This window comes from Elephantulus edwardii, unplaced genomic scaffold (assembly GCF_000299155.1).
Source record: "Elephantulus edwardii isolate Elephantulus edwardi_28Jun2011 unplaced genomic scaffold, EleEdw1.0 scaffold00424, whole genome shotgun sequence".
NCBI lineage: Eukaryota > Metazoa > Chordata > Mammalia > Macroscelidea > Macroscelididae > Elephantulus > Elephantulus edwardii.
This window is the reverse complement of record NW_006400174.1, coordinates 656816-675778: the sequence shown is the minus strand read 5'-3', so window position 1 is coordinate 675778 and position 18963 is coordinate 656816. Positions and strand designations below refer to the sequence as shown.

General features: G+C 53.1%; 3 protein-coding genes across 3 annotated transcripts in view; 2 read left to right on the top strand and 1 right to left on the bottom strand.

Moving 5' to 3' along the window:
* Positions 1 to 3846: 3846 nt before the first annotated feature.
* LOC102855209 (testis-specific serine/threonine-protein kinase 1-like) lies at positions 3847 to 4950 on the top strand. Its single transcript, XM_006902529.1, has one exon. It carries the CDS (start codon positions 3847 to 3849, stop codon positions 4948 to 4950), a length of 1104 nt encoding a protein of 367 aa, XP_006902591.1.
* Positions 4951 to 9856: 4906 nt separating this feature from the next.
* On the top strand, positions 9857 to 10943 carry TSSK2 (testis-specific serine kinase 2). The gene has a single exon (XM_006902522.1). It carries the CDS (start codon positions 9864 to 9866, stop codon positions 10941 to 10943), a length of 1080 nt encoding a protein of 359 aa, XP_006902584.1. The 5' UTR covers positions 9857 to 9863.
* A 2208-nt stretch (positions 10944 to 13151) lies between these two features.
* DGCR14 (DiGeorge syndrome critical region gene 14) overlaps positions 13152 to 18963 on the bottom strand; it is a 14512-nt gene continuing 8700 nt past the window's right edge. Inside the window, exons 4-10 of the mRNA XM_006902521.1 lie at positions 17715 to 17884; positions 17479 to 17596; positions 17011 to 17144; positions 15830 to 15932; positions 14213 to 14322; positions 13872 to 13987; positions 13152 to 13431 (exon numbers count right to left, since the gene is read on the bottom strand). Coding sequence (XP_006902583.1) covers positions 13152 to 13431; positions 13872 to 13987; positions 14213 to 14322; positions 15830 to 15932; positions 17011 to 17144; positions 17479 to 17596; positions 17715 to 17884 — 1031 coding nt within the window. The remainder of the gene's footprint in view (positions 13432 to 13871; positions 13988 to 14212; positions 14323 to 15829; positions 15933 to 17010; positions 17145 to 17478; positions 17597 to 17714; positions 17885 to 18963) is intronic.

Below are 18963 nucleotides of genomic sequence, written 5' to 3'. Positions count from 1 at the left end.
CTGTGTTTCTTTTTCTGTAGTTTCTGGTTACTCTGGTCTATACATTTCCTTTGGCATCTCTGTGTGCAAGACTTTACTTAAAATTTCTTGTTTTGGTCTTGTTTTCACACATTCCTTAAGTTCTTTCTTTTCTGCAAAGAATCTGTTTTCTCCTTCATATTTGGAGAGTTTTGTTGAGTATAGGATTCTTTGCTGGCAATTGTTATTTTCACTTTCTTTATATGTCATCCCATTGCTTTCTAGCATACATGGTTTCTGCAAAGAAACCAGAACTTAATCTAATTGTTTCCCCTTTGAAGGTAACTGTTTTTCTCATGCTGCTTTTAGAATTTTATCATTATCTTTTAATTTGGAGAATTTGACTATGATACATCTTGGTGTTCTTCTTTTTGGGTCTGTTCTATTGGGTGTTCTCTGTGCTTCTTGAATGTGGATTTCCCTGTTTTTCAAAATACCTAGGAAGTTTTCTTCTAGTTCTTCCACAATCTTCTCAGTGATTCTCCTGTCACTCCTTGTTCTGGAATTCCAATCATATGTCTGTTATTCCATTTAATGTCATCCCACACGATTCTAATATTTTCTTCATTTTCTTTATGTCTCATCTCTTTTTCTTTTATTATGTTTCTAGCGAGGCTTCTGTCTCCAGCTTACTGATCCTCTGTTCCATCTCTTCAGTTCTACTTTTTTGTCCTACCAACATGTTGGACACTTGTGCCATTTTAGTCTTAATATTCTGGATTGCATTATCATGCAATTCTGTTCTTTCCAGTACTGTGTTGGCTGCACTCTCTCTGTCTTGTGATGATTTTTTAAGGTCTTGTACTTTATTCTATTAAATTCTTTCTTCCATCTTTTGCATTTTGCTCCATAACTGTTCAAGTTGCTCCTCATCCATTTATTTCCTTTATACTACTGACATTCCTCTAGGTCGTACAGCCCTGGTGTACAAGTTGCCGTACCACAATCACTTGTGGTTGCTTTGAGGCTGAACACTGTGACACTGATGTGTCAAATGCGTTAATGGCTGGCTACCCAATGTGGACAGAGAGTGGGTTGGAGCTCCCCAATTAAAACAAGCTTGGAAGGAGAAGTGATATCCACTTCCATAATAGCTTGGATCCGGAAACCCTATGAACCTGAAGAGAGGATAAAAGGCACCCAAATGTCGAGGACTCTCCTTAATAGGGTCGCTATGAGTCGCCTGCTACTTGACGTCACTTAACAACAACAAAAAACTACTCTCTGTCTTCTTCTCACATTTGTATCTTTTTCTGTAGCTGATCAAATAACTCTTCATGTTTTCTTCTGGTTCTATCTGGGATATTCATTGGGTCATATTTCATAATGGCTGACGTAGATTGCTGCTTTCTTCATATTATGTTTGTCTTTTCTTAGTAGATATTAGGCTTTTGTAACTATATACTTACCCTGGGCATGGCAATGTTTTGTGAAGCAGTTATATACTGTGCTCCCTTCTTGGCCCAAGCCCTGTAGGCCTCTGGCCTGAGAACAAGTTTGTCCTCCAAAAATACCTTAATGAGAGACCAGGAAGCCTGTTGTTCCCTTCTGGAAGTGGCTTTTTGCCTTCCTTGAGGTGTCCCAGTCCTCCCTGTTGCTTGAGCTTAAGGGTTCTCGCGTGGTCAAGCTAGACAGCATCCCCTCCCCCACGGCCCAAGTACCTAGTTAATTGACTGGAACAGATCCATGGCATCTAATAATGCATGATGGCGGTTTCTCTCAGCCAACTTTTAAATGCAAAGCCCCATACAGTTTTAAAGGGGCTTTGGTAGCTTAGTGGTAAGAAGCTGTATTGCAATGGCAAAGGTACACAATTCTAGTCTACCAGCTGCTCCATGGGAGAAGGATGGGAAAATTCCTCCAGTGTGATTTACTGCCTCTGAAAACCCACTGGAGTCAGCTATGGGTCAGTTCCAACTGAACAATACACAGAAACAGAGAGAAGAGCAAGTTGGAGGGAGCTGGGCTACCTCTCAGGAGGTCCTAAACATGGGAAAGGAGGATCAACCTTGTAAGAATAGGCTAATTCAGGTTCACAGCTCAAAGTGCTGTATGCATTTAAGGAAATTGTTGCTGTATACTGTTGACAGTACCCTTAAGAACCTACTCATAGCTGACAGCAGGTCTTCAGAGGAGGTAAATCACATTGGAGATTGCCCAATTTTCTTCTGCAGAGCAGCTGGTGGATTTGATCAGCATATCTTTGTATTGGCAGCATAGCTCCTTACCACTAAGCTACCAGAGCTCTAGAGCTTAAAGAAATAGCCTAAGAAAATTGAAACAGAAAGAGCTACTAGATTTTAAGGAGATTAGTGCAATGTTGACCTCAGTAAAAAGGGCTCTGCCTCCAGCCCAGGTCACATGTGCGTGGGGGAAAGCCGAGTGTTTTGAGCGGCCACTAGGAAGGGGTGGCTGACTGGCTTGGGAACAGTGCTGCTGATGCAGCACTCATACCTGTCATCAATAATGAGGTGAATGTGCGAAGGTTGCCACATGTGAGGGTGTCTGAACCTGGAAAATCCAAGACACCCAAAGGCAAGGCTGCCAGAGAACATCAGTTCTGGGAAAGACGAGTTAAGAAAGGGGGAAGAATAAGTTACATCCCTCCAGTGGGCCTCCAGCCCCACAACCCAGGAACAGCCCTTATGAGGTTGGGGCATCTGAGAAAGGGACACAAACTCCCCATGACCAAAATAAGGCTGTGGTCGAACCTGGAACACATGCTGGACAAAACAGCTGCCAGAGGGACACACTGGCCAGTGATGCATTTATTGCATGTACATACCCAGGCCTACCCTTCTGTCCTGCCCCAGATCTGCTGAGGGAGCCCAGCCAGGGCAATAGGCCAGACAGTCCTGGGAGGGTACTTACAGGTCAAGAGCAGAAGTTTCTGCCAGTCACTCTCTGCAGAGCCATGGTCAGAGAAGGCTCTTAGAGGCTCAGAGGACTGTACATCATAGGAAGCCAGTGACACTCTGCTGGGAAAGTGTGATCTTAAACTGGAGCAGTGACTGCTGGGCCTCTTGATCTACCTCAATGCTCTCTGCCCTGCTACATTCTGGAAGGCTCCCCCAAAGGTATGCAGAGGAAAGAGCTCACAAAAGAGAATGCTATGACCTGAAATTGATGTCATAGCCTGGTTAATTCCCTCCTGTGGGGATGTTATGGCCTTGGCTCCTTCACTCCAGCCACTAACTGCCTCTGAGAGGCGAGATTCCTATGACCATTTCCTCCCTCCCTCCTTCCATAAGGGCCAGGGGTTTATTACCCACTTCAAGGATCCTGCATCACCTTATAATATCCCTCTCCTTCCCCGCCCCCATTGTAAATATTCCCTTTACTATGCCCTTCTCAGATGATCTTGTTTTCAGGGACCTCAACTGATACAGCCCTGGGTTTCAGATGCTCTGATTTGCAATCCTCAGCCTCCATCAAATCCATAGAAGTCCTGCCTCTGGGCTAGAGGAGCATGGGCAGACCCACGTCTCCACAGCCCCTACCTCTGATCCCAGCCTGGCATCAGACCATCATCTGCAGGTTTTCGGTCTACTCTAGTCCACTGCCCAGCCTTTCAGGGTTCCAAGACCAAGAGACCAGACTGGAGCCTTATTCCCCCAGGGCTCTCCTCCTTTGTGACTTCACCCATTGAAGTCACCTGGGAGACAATGCTCAATGTTCTACCCGAGAGTCTGGGCCGCTAGGAGGCCAGACAACAGGCCTGGCCAGCCCTCAGGACCCTCTGTTTACAGTGTAAATGAGGACTCTGCTGGCCCATGTCCTGCAGGGGTGTAGAGGGCGGCCCCAGAGGCACTGGGCGCTTCCAGCACCATGGATGACGCTGCCGTCCTCAAGCGACGAGGTTACATCATGGGCATAAATTTGGGAGAGGGCTCCTACGCTAAAGTCAAGTCCGCTTATTCTGAACGCCTCAAGTTCAATGTGGCAGTCAAGATCATTGACCGCAAGAAAGCCCCCGCAGACTTCTTGGAGAAATTCCTTCCCCGGGAAATTGAGATTCTGGCCACACTCAACCACCACTCCATCGTCAAGACCTATGAGATCTTTGAGACTTCCGATGGTAAGGTCTACATTGTGATGGAGCTCGGGGTCCAGGGCGACCTCCTGGAGTTCATAAAAATTCGAGGTGCCCTGCATGAGGATGACGCACGCAAGAAGTTCTACCAGATCTCCTCGGCTATCAAGTACTGCCACGACCTGGACATCGTCCACCGCGACCTCAAGTGTGAGAACCTTCTCCTGGACAAAGACTTCAACATCAAGCTCTCTGACTTTGGCTTCTCCAAGCACTGCCTGAGGGACGACAGTGGTCGGCTGACCCTGAGCAAGACCTTCTGTGGGTCTGCAGCGTATGCAGCCCCCGAGGTGCTGCAGGGCATCCCCTACCAGCCCAAGGTGTATGACATCTGGAGCCTGGGCGTGATCCTCTACATCATGGTCTGTGGCTCCATGCCTTACGATGACTCCAACATCAAAAAGATGCTGCGCATCCAGAAAGAGCACCGGGTCAACTTCCCTCGCTCCAAGCATTTGACTGGTGAGTGCAAGGACCTCATCTACAGAATGCTGCAGCCAGACGTCAACCGACGGCTGCATATTGACGAGATCCTCAGCCACTGCTGGGTGCAGCCAAAGGCCCGGAGCCTGCCCTCCCCAGCTGTAAATAAGGAGGGGGAGACTTCCCGAGCCGCTGATGGCACATGGACCCCAGATCCCACCTCTGACAAAGTGTCTGCCACAAAGCTGGAGCCAAAAGAGGAGGATGGGCCCAAGATGGGCCCCAAGGAGACAACAACGGCAGAGGTGTCAAGGCAGCCAGAGACGCTGGGCTTTGTGGGCGAGCATCCAACCGGTGAGACAGAGGAGGGGAGCCCCCAAGTCTCAAAGCAGCCTTCAGAGACACACAACCAGTGAACCTTCAGCCCAGGGGCAGGGGGGCAGCACAGAAAGAGGTCAAGCTCATGGCATCTGGTCTGAACCAGGACGAAGCCAAGGGACAAGCCAATGAAGGAGCATGGTCCCTGATGAGCTACTATTTTCGTTGTTTTTTTTTTCTCCTTCCCTCTGAACTCCCTAGGCCACATGGCTAAAGAAGCAATAAATCATGGACTATATTCGTGCCAACTGCACAATGCGTGTCTTTGCCCAGCTGCAAGGACCCAGGAGGGTCAGGGAAAACACACTGTATCCAGCCCAGAGTGCATAAGCCAGGTGGGAGCAGGGGCCGCCTCAATGACCACTTCCAGGGCATATAGAGGACAGGAAAGGTACCTCCAGAGAGAGGCCTAGAGTGGGGTGTGTGGGACCAGGCAGGAGGAGCCAGGATGGCAGAGCACCCACGGGACCATGCCCCACCTGCCCCAGAAAGCTGCCAGTGGGAGAGCACAGCAGAGGGCTTGGGCTTTGGTTTTTCACCCATTTGTGGTCCCTCAACTTGCTGGGAGCTTTGGTGGCCTAGAGGTAAAAAGCTGGACTGTGATCACAAAGGCTCACGATTCGAATCCACCATTCACCAGCTGCTCTCTGCAGGAGGATGGACAATTTCCTTACTGCCTCTGAAAACGGGTTGGTTCCAACACAGTGGCACACAACCACCACCTTTCTGGCATTTTCTAACCTGCTTACTCTGTTCTCAGCTCTCAACAATGCCCAGGTCACTGCAGGAAGGGGAGAATGCTGCTGTGAGGTGTTCTACCTTCACTATATGGCCCTGACGACACCCCACTCCCCTCTAAGCCCATCTGTAACCACAAGACACCAGCAAGGAGAGGAGTGGACCAAAGCAGCTAGAACTTGCTGGCAGGGAGAGGGCCCTGGGTGTCAGAGGAAATGGTATGCATGTGGCACTCTAGCTGCAGCCCAGGGCCCTGGCTCTCCTGGACCACACAACTGCTCCCAGCCTGCATCCCTGCCCCTGTCACAAACCAGGGGGCTGAGAAAAAGATAAGTCCACCCTGGGCATGGCCTCCATACCCCACATCCCAGCCACCTCTGCTTGCCTCCTCCTAGTCTTAACAGCCCTGTGGTCTTCTCCCACAGGACTTGCCCTCTGTACCCCACATCCCGATCCTCCATCTACCTCCTCCCCTCCCCACTGCCCCCATGGTCTTCTCCCACAGGAAACATCCTCTGAACCCCACATCTTAGCCACCTCTTTGCTGCCTTCTTCTGTCCCCCAGCCCTCTGGAGTTTGCGTGCTCAGAACCAGGGATGCCTTGCCTTGCCTTAGGAACCTCCCCTGGATGGCTATCTAGAGCAGAACTGGAGGTACATCCTGGTCCCCTCTGCCTCCCTCACCTCCCCACAGCCCTCTTCCACAGGACATGCCCTCTGAACCTCACATCCTGGGCCATCTCCCTGCCTGCCTTCTCCTGTCACCACAGCCCCCATGGTCTTCTCCCACAGCAGCCAAGAGCCCTCACCTACAACAGGGGCTCGCTCCACCCAGGGAGGTCCTGGGCATCCTTCCATGTCCAGCCTCCTGCTGCTGCCCCACCCTACCTGCTGGTCTCCCACTACACCCCCAGGACCCTACATTACCCTGTTTCCTAGTCCAGGCAGACATGCCCATGCTGCTTTCTGAAGCAGCCACTGAAACGCTACTCCCTGACACTCTCCCGTTTAACTCCTCTTGCCCACTTTATGGGGGTCAGCCTGGTAACACTGCCCACGGAAAGCCTTCTGGGAGTCCCTGGCATACTCTATCTGGTGTGTCTACCCCATGCCGGATGTGTCACCATGGCTAGAGTGAACCCAGGCCGTGTTGCTCCCCTGGTGGCCCAGCACACTGCATGAAGGGCCCGAAGGGTCTTCTGGAGACCTGTCTGGAAAAGGGAGGGGCGGTTTATAAGCCAGCAGGTACCCAGAGCAGAAGTCCTGCAGGGCACCTGTTTGGTAAGCAAAGCAGGCATGCAATATCCACCTTGGAGAGAGGATAGAGCTCAGAAGGCAGATGGCCTGCTGGAAGCAACATGCCCAGGATGGGAGGTCCAGGCAACTGGAAACTCCTCTTATTCTCCACTTCCCCCACCTCAGCATCCTACAAGCTCCAACTTGTCACTTAACCCCAACCCCACAAGCCTGCTGGTGGGTGATGAGTGCAGCTGAGGGCCATGTGTGATCTAGCCTCTCAACCTGCTGGATAGGTCAGCATGCACTTTCCTCTATATCCAGCCAGCATAGCTCTCAACAAAGCCCACACCATCCCATTAGCTCAGAAGAAACGGTCCAACAACTTCCCTGACCCCACCTTCATCCCGAGGATCCTCAACATAACCCTCTCTGGCCATCAATGCCCTTGCCAGTCCCTGCACATTCCTGTCACACCACCTCCTGACAGGCCACCACACATATGGCCTTCACCTGACCCCCTCATCCCTCGCCTTCATCAGTGAACCCCACGGACTTTAATCTTCCAGTCTTTTAAATTCAGGCTCCAGTTCTGTGTTCTCACGGTTCCACGTGCTTCCATCGTCCACTTACACTTTCGCGTGATACAGACCCATGCCAAACTCCTCCTGCTAGGCATTCAGCTCCATGAAGCCAGTGTCCTCAACACCTAGGACAGACTCCCAATTACACATGCAATTAAGGAATACATGGATACCCACTTTATACAAGAAAGCTGCTCAGAGCAAAGTGGCTTTCTGAGTGTTGAGTTTCCAACTTAGAGGACGTCTGCATCCAGAGAGGCTCTGGAGGCCCCCAGGCCTGACCCTCAAACATGCCCACCAGCAACCCAGCCCTGCCTACAAGATGGAGAGCCCACTCTTCTTAAGAGAATCCTAAACCATTTGCCTTTATTGTTCTTATGTACCGCTGAGTTGGAACCAACCCATAAACAACTCTCAAATGGGTTTTCAGAGACAGTATATCACACAGGAGGAGACTGCCCATGTCTCTCCCACGGGGCCGCAGGTAGACTAGAACCATGTGCCTTTGGGATGACAGCACAGTTTCTTACCACCAGGCTACTACATCTCCCTGTAGTTACCTTGGCAATGCTCAAACCTGGCTCCTGGGACTCAGGGAAGCCACTCAGGGGCTGGAGAGTGTCAGAGGTGGGATCACAAAGCAGAGTCAGCCAGCCAAGAAGGCAGATCCACAGAGGCAGGTCCAAGACAGTGCATGTGGGGACCTCCCCTGGCCTGCCATCTAGAGCAGAACTGGAACACTTAGCACACAGCACCGCTGCACAGCTCTAACGGTGCTCCAGAGCCAAGGACAGTGAGTGCTCCTGGTACAGACTCACAGTGCTTCTACAAGTGGGATTTCAAAGGACCTATGGGGACATATGGGGACACTACAAACTAAAAGTGCATGCATGTGCCCTGACAAGGACTTCTGTGCTGCTCCTAGGTGCTAGAGGCAGTTCAAGAGGCCTATCTGATAAATTATGAGCTGGACGACGACTAAGGGTGACAGAGGAATTGTTGCCTTTGAACTGCGGTGTTGGCGAAGAGCGCTGAAAATCCCACAGACTGAAATAAACTTATGTTTTGGAGAAGGTGCAGCCAGAGTGCTCCTTGGAGGCAAGGATGGTGAAGCTTTGTCTCACATACTTTGGGCATGAAGCTATTCCTTGGAGAAAGACATCATGCCTATAAAGGTGTAGGGTCAGCCAAAGAGGAGAAGATCCTCAACCAGGTAGTGACAGTGACTGCAGCAATGGGCTCAAATATGTCAGCAATGATGAAGATGGCACAGGCCAGGCCAGGGTAAATTTGTTGTTCACAGGGTTGCTGTGAGTCATACTTGACTCAATCCCAGGGAAAGATGCATCATAAATTGGAAGCAAAGATATATCCACACTTCACAAACTACCCCCACATGCCTGCTATTAACAAGTAAAGAGTGAGGATGCCATGCTCTGCCGGGGTCCCACCCCCTCAATAGGGAAGCCCTGTCATCACAGACCTGTCAACAGTCTCCAGATACATCCTACAGCCCACGCTCCACACTTAAAATGTAACCTGGGTTGTAGCTTCTCTTGGTGTGTGACACACAACAGTGTCCTGACACTTAGGCAAACAGCCTTCCACAAACAGGCCCAAATCCCTTCCCCTTCTCATGGCCACTGGGCTGTTATACTCCCTCCTCTGAATGGTCAAAGCTCTGCCCAGCCTCAGGGTGGCCCCTGGTCCTCAGAACACTTCTTCAGCCTAACTTATCCAATGCATCGTCCATGCACAACTCCCACCACTATGTCACTCATTCACACATCCCCTTCTCACCAAAACAGTGATTCCCTCTGCAGCCTCACAACTCCCGCTCCCAGGCATGCTATCAGCCACCAGGTCTGGAGATGCTGCAGCCAGGCTGGGCTAAGGCAAGATATCCCTGGCTCTGAGCTCACAAACTCCACACAGAGTTTTCTTCAAACACCAAAGTAGCTGCAGGAAACCACACACATGGGATGAGGGCCCAGGCAGGGGCTGCCCTTATGGCAAAGAGCACGGACAAGGCCCTAGCCAGCCCATTCCAGGTCTGACGCAGAAGGCATTTCTCCTATTGCCCAGCCTGGTGAGGAAGCTGAAGCAAGGGCAGCAGGGAGGCTCACCACAGTCCTGGGCACCAGCTTCCAGCCAGGCAGGCCTGGCTTCCGTGTTCCAGCGGACCCATGAGTCCACCCCAGTCTCCACTCCCAGCTGCCTGGCTTTATGACTTCACTTGCTGAAGTCATCCAGGGACAATGCTGAGCATTCCACGCCTCCAAGTCCAACCCAGCCCACCCAGAGCACTCCCTCACAGTGTAAATGAAGACAATGCCTGCTGGCCCACGTGGGGAGGGGACGTAGATGGCAGCGGCGCTGGCCGCTCCGGGCACCATGGATGATGCCGCAGTCCTCAAGAAGAAGGGTTACATCGTGGGCATCAACCTGGGCAAGGGTTCCTACGCCAAAGTCAAGTCTGCCTACTCTGAGCGCCTCAAGTTCAATGTGGCAGTCAAGATCATTGACCGCAAGAAGACACCCACAGACTTTGTGGAGAGATTCCTTCCCCGGGAGATGGAGATCCTGGCGACCGTTAACCACCGCTCCATCATCAAGACCTACGAGATCTTTGAGACCTCGGATGGGCGGATCTACATTGTCATGGAGCTCGGGGTCCAGGGTGACCTCCTGGAGTTCATCAAGTGCCGGGGTGCCCTGCACGAGGACGTGGCTCGCAAGATGTTCCGCCAGCTCTCCTCAGCTGTCAAGTACTGCCATGACCTGGATGTTGTGCACCGTGACCTCAAGTGTGAGAACCTTCTCCTGGACAAAGACTTCAACATCAAGCTCTCTGACTTTGGCTTCTCCAAGCGCTGCCTGAGGGATGGCAGCGGACGCATCATCCTCAGCAAGACCTTCTGTGGGTCTGCAGCGTATGCAGCCCCCGAGGTGCTGCAGGGCATCCCCTACCAGCCCAAGGTGTATGACATCTGGAGCCTGGGCGTAATCCTCTACATCATGGTCTGTGGCTCCATGCCTTACGATGACTCTGACATCAAGAAGATGCTGCGCATCCAGAAGGAGCACCGTGTGGACTTCCCCCGCTCCAAGAACTTGACAAGTGAGTGCAAGGACCTCATCTACCGCATCCTGCAGCCAGACGTCAACAGGCGGCTGCACATTGATGAAATCCTCAGCCACACCTGGCTGCAGCCCCCAAAGCCCAAAGCCCTGTCATCCAGCTCCTTCAAGAGGGAGGGGGAAGGCAAGTACCGAGCGGAGTGTAAACTGGACACTCGACCGGGCTCACGGCCTGACCACCGGCCAGACCATAAACTGGGTGCCAAAACCCAGCACTGGCTACTGGGGGTGCCCGAGAATGAGGACATCAGGATGGAGGACAGGCTTGCTGAGACCTCCAGGGCCAAGGAGCACCCCCTCTCTGGAGCCGAGGTGGGGAAAGCCAGCATCTAGTGTTGGTGAGGGCCCCATGGGGCATGGTGATTGGCTGATGCTCATGGTAAAACTTAAGTCAGGTAGAAGCTGAAGAAGGCACAGGTGCAAGAACAAGTAAAATCCGTCAATTAAACCACTATTTTGATTACGTTCTATTAGCTTGCTTCCACTCAGTAGCAAAGACATTACCTACTGACCACCAAATAAACCACAAAGTATATTATACAAGCTGTGATGGTAGCCCATGAGGAGTCTTTTTCTCTAGGACTCAGCCGGCCCCTAACCCTATGCGTGGGGTCTCCAGACAGGGGTCCAGGGACCAGTGCTTGGGCTTAGGGAGACAACACGAGGCCTGAAGGCAGGAAACCCACATCTGTATCCCTCCGACCTGCTCTTGTCCCCACTGCCTACAGAGTTGGGATAGGTCCACACATGGGCACCAGGTCTGCTGTGGTCCATTCACCCTACTGCACACCCTCTCATGGTCTTGGTCCCAGCCTGAACCCTGCACACCACATTGAAATTGTCCTCTGTGCACTTCCCAACCCTTTCGTCACCTCAGTCTCTGTCCTCCTCGGACTGACTCATCAGCCCTCTCAGCAACCTCTTTAATGGCCTGTTGCAGCTCTGTACCTCAACATGACTCAGCCCCAACTCCACACCAACTGAGCACTCCTGGTGGTGTGGCCCCAGTTCTTGACCTCATTGTGCACTCTGTCTGTATGGTATCCTCTTCTCCATCTGAATTAAATCTACTCAGACCTTCGGGAATTCCCAAGGGCTCCCTGGGGTGAGAGCCTCCTCTTTCCTATGAGTGAAAAGAGCCCAACATTCTGATCTCCAGTCCCCCTCCTGATGATCTACACACCTCCTCCTGATGGAATAGGCCTTGTGCAGGACTGGGCATGGCCAGACGCACAGATCAGTGCTGGCCATAGTAGCAGGGGTTATGTCTGTGCCTGGTCTCCCAAGACCAAGGACGACCTGGGCAAGAGTGGACAGGCAAAAGTGGCCAAGGCAACTATGATCTAAAGCAGACAGGTTCATGCTCACAGCCAGAGCAGAACCTTAGTTGTGTCTGGTGAGCTGCATCCCCACCTTTACCCCCGTGGCCTGAGGAAACCTGATTTGGGGCCCTGCCCCACCCACCTCAGCTGTAGGGCAGGCTTTTAGGACCAGCTGCTACACAGTTGGCACAGGCACTGATGTCCTCCTCAGTCTTAATGGTTCCAGTGAGTGGTGGTCATGCTCAGTCCTCCTCAATGTGCGGAGAGTGCAGCTCCAATCTTTGCACATGGAAGCTGTTAGAGACAGCTGGAGGTTCTTGTTATAGAGAAGGCTGGTCAATGATATACGATGGGCAGACCATGGCATGACAGTTTGAAGGAAATGGAGGTAGCCTTGTAGACCCTCTGAACTGGAAGCCACATGCTTAAGGATGACAGATGACACCCCTTCATGTAGGATGGAGTCTGACCTACAGAACCCTATACACTCCTGGTCAGCCAGAAAGCACACGGGGACAGGCCAGGTGGGTGGGCTGTGGGCTTGGCTCAGAGTTCCAGGCTAACCTGTTGTTACTGTTGTGTGCCGTCAAGTTAAAAAACTGATCCATAGCCGACCCTCCAGGAAGTGTTTAGAGCCAATAAATTGCTCATCCTTTTCCTGTGGAGCAGCCGGTAGATTCAAACCAGATACCTTTGGTATTAAGCAGAGTCTCTTACCACTAGAGCTTCCTTTAAGAGGTCTAATCTCCAAGGTCTCCACCCCTCCCACAAAAGCACAGAGGTAGCCATGCAGTGAGCATGGCTCAGAGGCAAGTTCTGGGTCCCAGATCATACCCAAACCCACACAAGGTAGGCCAGAAAGACCAAGTCACCCACCTCTCTGGGGGTCACCTCTCATAGGTTCCGTCCCCCCTGAAAGCCGGCCTCACAAGCCCAAGACAGAGGCAGCATGGCCAGTCCCCCACTCAATGTGGGAGGCAGAAAGGCAGCCTTGCCAGGCTGCAGGAGTCTTTAATGACAGCACAGATGGACTGCAATAAAAAACAGCAGCAAGGAGTCCCTGGGGGCATGGGTGTGTCCTGGCTGGGCTCAGCCACAGCCTACACCTTTCAGCTGGCAGGTCAACTGCCTTTGTTTTGGGGCTAGGCCCCCCCAGCAGGCCGGAGTCTTTGGAGTGAAGAGCTGCCTTATGGCAGGTCCAAGAAAGCCAAGCCTGGCCCTAGAAGAAGTCTGAGGCTTTGCGCCGGGCAGGCAGCTGTAGTAAGTTGTCCGTGATGGAAGCTGGGTCCTGGATGAGGGGCGTGCGGGTGGCAGAGACTGGAGCTGGTGTGCTGGTGGGGGTCTGGGGACCACCTGCTGGGGTCTTGAGATGGGCTGGGCGTGCTGGGGAAGGTGTGTAGCTGGCTCGCAAGGCCCGGTCCGTGTATTTGCTGGCTGTCCTGCTCACGAGGCGCTGGAGGGCTGGGGACATGGCTGGGCTCAGGCCTTTGGGGGTGAGGCTAGTGGGGAGGGAAGAGGTAAGAGAGAAAGAGTTACAGAAGATCAGACAGCAGCAGTGCATTCGCTTAGGGAGCGCAGCCACTGTGGGTTAAGAGAGGGCCACTGGAGGAAGCGACAGAGGCAGAGCACACAGGACAGACAGACTCTGGACAATCAGTGCTGCCCTGAGCTAGGGATGAGCTGGAGGTCAAGGCCTCTCTCCAAGTGGAATAGCAACATCTGCCTTCATGGGGTGAGAGGAGCTCTCGATGGACAGCGCAGGCACGAGGACCTCTTAGGCACAGCAAGGAGGGGAATGAGTCAGCAGACAGACTAGCGCCACAAGACCTCAGAGGCCACCCTGGACTCTACCATGTAAGCCTGCAGCCTGTACTTCCAGAAGTGGAACACAGTCTGGCACACAGCGGGAGGTCCCCCATTCCCCTCAGCACCCCTGTACCTGGCCAGGTTCTCTGTGACTCTCCGTAAGGCCTCCTGCTTCTTGGCTCGGTTCTTCGCAGCAGCCTCATTGGCCATCTTCAGCCCAAGGCGCTCCCGACGCCCTGGCTCCAAGATCTGTAGGGACAGCAGCAATCGTGGGCGGCCTGTGCCTGCCTTGCAGCCAAGTCCCAGCCCCTCATGCCAAGCAGATGCAGTGCACACTGACCTCTGCCTCAGGGCCCCATGTTCCTCTGGGAAGCAACTGCTGAACCCTGTACCAAACCCCAGGGGCTCAGGGGGACACCCTCCTCAGGCATCCACTCCTAGTCCTGACACTGCTCCCCTGTCCCCACAACCTACCTTGAAGGCTGGCCCTGGAGTCCGGTCCACGTAGGGTGTTTCTGGCCCTTCTATTCTCAAGGGTGTGTTTTCAACCTCACCCCAGGTCATCAGAGGGGACTCATTCACACCTGTAGCGGGAGAATCCACCCACTTCAGGCCAGGGGAGCATAGGCAGTGGCAGCGTTCAAACCCTCTCCTGCAACAGCCAGACCACCACAAGCACATCCCGGCTAAGCCCATTGCCATCTTGTTCATCTCTCCCTTTCCAGAAACACTAAATGCCTGCTCTGTCTACTCTCTGAGAGAGAAATACTAAGGTCGTAAAGACCTCGGCTACTGTGGGGTTTAACCAGGGAAGGGGCTGGGGGGCTGAGGCTTCTGAGAAAAGCTGGACTGGGTCAGCTGGGCCCCACCTTGGCACAAGTCTGGGACTACAGGTCTCAGTGGGTCCCCCAGCCAGTTCCCACTACAAAGGGAGAGATGGCACCAGGTGCTTCTTCCAAGACTCTCACCTCCTGAAACCCCAGAGTAACCAGTACCTGAGGTTGCAGAGGTCAATGGCAATGTCTGGGAGGGTAGACAGACAGCTGTGTGTCCCAAGTCCCAGGCAAAGTGTAAAGGAGCTTTGAAAAAAAGACACAGGGCCTATCCACTCCTACATGCTATTTGAATTTGTTCATAAACATTACGCATGCACATGCATTCACGAGTGCCCAATCTGCTAACGAGACAGAGAACCACATCCAGCAAAAATGGTTCCAGGACTGGCAGCCCTGAGGACACAGCGGTTAAGACCTTGGCTACTCCTGAGAGTCTATTTCCCTAAAGATCACAGCCTGGGAAACTCCAGGAGGTGGTGCTACTTGGCCCTGCAATGTCGCTATGAGCTGGAATTGACCCAAAAGCTGTGGTTTCAGGCAGTGACGCAGGCCGGGAAGGTGTGTGCAGAGGAGGTGAGGACAATGGACCAGGCCGACGGCAGAGGTGGAAGGGTGCAGGGGTGAGTGCATACCCCTCTCTAACAGATGTCACCAGAAGAGCAGGCCTAGTTAGCCAGTCCACCCAGATACCCAGTTGACCCAGAAAGACAGCCCACACAGACAGCCTGTCCACCTGCAGAGCCTGCCCCACTCACACAGCATGTCCACCGTACAGGCTGCCCACCTGCAAAGCCAGCTTACTCAGACACTCAACCCACCCAGACAGCCTGTCCACTCACACAGCATGCCCACTGGACAGGCTGCCCACCTGGACAGCCAGCCCACCCTGACAGCCTGCCCAGGTGAACAGCCTGCCCATGGACAGCTAGGCCGTCCCCATACCCTTAGGACCCTCACGGACAATCCTGCTAGCACATCCCAATGCCTCCAGCTCTGTGCGAAGTTTTAGGATGCAACATGGAGTCTACTCAGCTGGCCAGTGGGGCACATGTTGCATAAGCCTAGCCACTGGGGAACCTGGTCAGGCCAGTCTCAGAGCCCACACTAGCCCTATACATAAGAGGACCAGGTCTAGAAGTCATGTGGGCATGAGGCAGAACCAGTGACCATTGGGAGGGCTGTTTTCCACCGAGGTGCCCACCTCCCCACGGGCAGCCCCAATGAAGACCAGATGGTCAGCGGGTACATGTCTCACCAGGGGCAGGAGAGGGGGTGGCCACGAATCCAAATCCGCCCACTCTGGGTGACTCCTGGGGGATCAGCTCCTTGCCGTCGGGGCCCACCTTGCCCTGTTTGTGCTGGAATGACAAGCAGGAGGCTGAGTCAGGAAGGTTGGGCGCTGGCTGGCCAGAGGGCAGGTGCCAGGCTCACAACGGAAGACATCACCCTGAAGGCAGGCGGGGTCAGAGCTCCAGGTAGGCAGCCCTCTTGGGGGACAAGGAGAAAAAGGGAAAGAGGACGTAAAAAGGGAGGGGAAGAAAGAAGGAGGAGGAGAGAAAGGAGGGGAGGAGGGATGGAAGAAGGAAGAGGAAGGAAGAAGTGAGAAGAGAGAGGGAGAGAGGAATGGGAGAAGGGATGGAGAGAAAAGAGGGGGAGAGGGGGAGGGAGGAAGGGAGGCGGTAAGAGAAGGAGAGAGGGAGAGAGGAGAGGAGGAGAGGAGGGAGGACAGGAGAATGAGAAGGAGGGAAGGGGGAAGGGAGAGAAAAGAAGGGAAAGGAGGGAAGGAAGGTGTAGAGAAGGGGGAGGGAAGCAAAGGGGAGGGAGAAAGGGAGTGGGAGGGAAGGAGGAAGAGAAGGGAGAGAGGGAGGGGAAGGGGGAAGAGAGAAGGGAGAAGCGGGAGGCAGAAGAGTGCCAACAGAGCCCTTGTGGATGTCCACAGGCAGACACTTGCAACAGGGCAAAAGAGCAGTGGCAAGGCCCACCCAAGTCTTGGGCCCCACCTCCCAGAATGCTACTTCCAGAAATTACTGACTCCCAGCCCCTGCAGGGACAGTAATGAACAGACACCTGTGCTCTGGCCTCTGTCTCAAGAGGCATCTGTAAGGGACTACCCAGACCCCAACTCTGCACGTGGGGGCACAAGGATGAGGGCTGGGCCAGGCTGTACAGTGTCCCAGCAGCACCTATTCTCTTATGCCCACCCAAGGGTGCTGGCACAGAACTGAACTAGACATCCACGCTGGGTCTGACTAAGTGCCCAGAGGAAGTCCACACAGGCCAAGAAAGACTTGGGACCCTGTCACACAGATGATCCAAATACACTAACACCCCTGAGCTCTGCTAACCCCAGGAACAGTCCTCATCCGTGAAAGGCAGCCAGAACTGCACAGGGTGCAGCTTGTACCAGTCTGACACTGCCGGCCCCAGTCTGCTCACCTGGGCGTTGAGGGCAGCTGCCTGCTGGAGCTGGGATCTGCTCAGGGCCTGACTGAAGGGGTCTCTGAGGAAGCGAGTGTTCTTATGCACCACCTGTCTAGGCTTCTTGAACAGTTCCTCTTCATTAGGAACACCTGACAGGTTGAGAGGAGACAGCAGTGGGCATCAGATGGAAGGTGGCCACAGCTTAGGTCTGACTACTGAGTCTCAAAGAGAGTAAACTCGCTCTCAGCTGGATCAACACATCAGTCCCGGGTTCAGCTCTGGTCTGTGGGTCAGAGCTGAGGAGGGCCTCACTACCCTGCTGACTTCACACACAGCTCTGCCTGCTTCCCCAAGACCAAGCAGGACTGAGGCTGTGCAAGATTCAGGACATCAACAAAGAAATGACCCATCCCAGGAAGGTCAGATTCTCCCACCACATCAGAAGCATGGGGCTCCAGCCCTTGCTTTCCCCCACTTGCTCACCCTCTGGGTAATACATGAGGGAGTTCTTGGCCTTGTATTTCCACGTCTCCACCCCGGCCTTGCTGCTTTCGATGGCCTGATGCTCTGCCGAAGGCAGTGCAAGGTTATCTTCCTGCCTCTGCAATCACAAGAGGGAAGTGGAGGTCATCAAGGCAACCCCCAGATACTGTGCCCCTGGCCCAGAGACAACCATCATCCCTCCAACAGAGTGCTCATGGCCTCTGTGCCCAGGTCACCTTCTCAAACTCCTCCTCAGCCTGGTAGAGCCAGGCGTGGCGGGCCCGGCTCTTCTCTTTGGCCACCTCCATGATCTCCTGGAAAGAGGCATTGTCCTCACTTGTGTAGCGGCTCAGGAAAACGTCCAGGCTGGGCAGAGGTGCCTTCTCCTCCTCACCGGCCTCTTCTGCTCAGCATTGTGGGGAGGGAACGAGAACTATGACCAGCATGGATATCATTTTGCGCACTCACTCATTCCCAACAGTCACACTGTCTGACAGACAGAGCTGAAATCCCCAGCCCCAAACCCTCAGTCCTATGAATGTATGAGAACAAACATGGCCAGAGGGCTCCGGCCCCATGAGTAGAAATCACCCACCCGGACAGCCCAGTGCTTTCCTGGTTTGAAACACACAATGTGACACAGAACTGAAAAGCTTGGAAGCACATAGGCTTCAAAGCAAGAGTGTTGGCCTCACAGCCAGGCTCCTTGAGGGCCCAAACCATACCTATCTTGTAGGCTCTCCTACCAGCTGGCCTGACCAGCCTCTACTGTCTGCCTTCTGGCATTCCCAGAGCAAAGAGCCTGTCTTCCTGCCATTTCTTAACCCTAACCATGTACTTTGGGCATAGTGTTAGGAGGGCTATTCCCTGAAGAGGGATATCATGCTAGAAAAGGTGGAAGGTCAGCGAAGGAGAGGAAGACTCCCCAATGAGATGGACTGACATAGTGGCTGCAGCAATGGGCTCGAGTGTGTTAAAAGATTGTGTGGATGGCGAGCTCTGGCAGCCTAGTGGCAAAAAGCTGTACTGCAATCCCAGAGGTGAGCAGTTTGAATCCACCAGATGCTCTACTGGAGAAGGAGGGATAATCTTCTGTACCAGTCAGATCTGATTTGATGGTACATATCACAAAACCAGGCTGGGTGCTGACTGTGGCACAGACCACCAACTACTCATATGCAAGTTCAAGCTGAAGTTGAGGATAATTAAATCAAGTCCATGGGAACCAAAATTTGATCTTCAGTCTATCCCACTCAAATTTCAAAACCATTTCAGGAACAGGTTTGAAGCCTTGAGCACCAATGAGCATAGACCAAATGAGCTCTGGGAGGATATCAAGAAAATCGTACAAGAAGAATGCAAAAGATCGTTACAAAGGCTGAAAAAGAAGAAAAGACCAAGATGGATGTCCAATGAGACTCTGAATATTGCATTAGAGCGCCGAGAAGCCAAAGCTAAAGGAAGAAACCAAGAAATCAAAGAGCT

Coding starts and splice junctions, on each gene's coding strand:
- TSSK2 (XM_006902522.1), top strand. CDS start 9,864: ATGGATGATGCCGCAGTCCTCAAGAAGAAGGGTTACATCGTGGGCATC.
- LOC102855209 (XM_006902529.1), top strand. CDS start 3,847: ATGGATGACGCTGCCGTCCTCAAGCGACGAGGTTACATCATGGGCATA.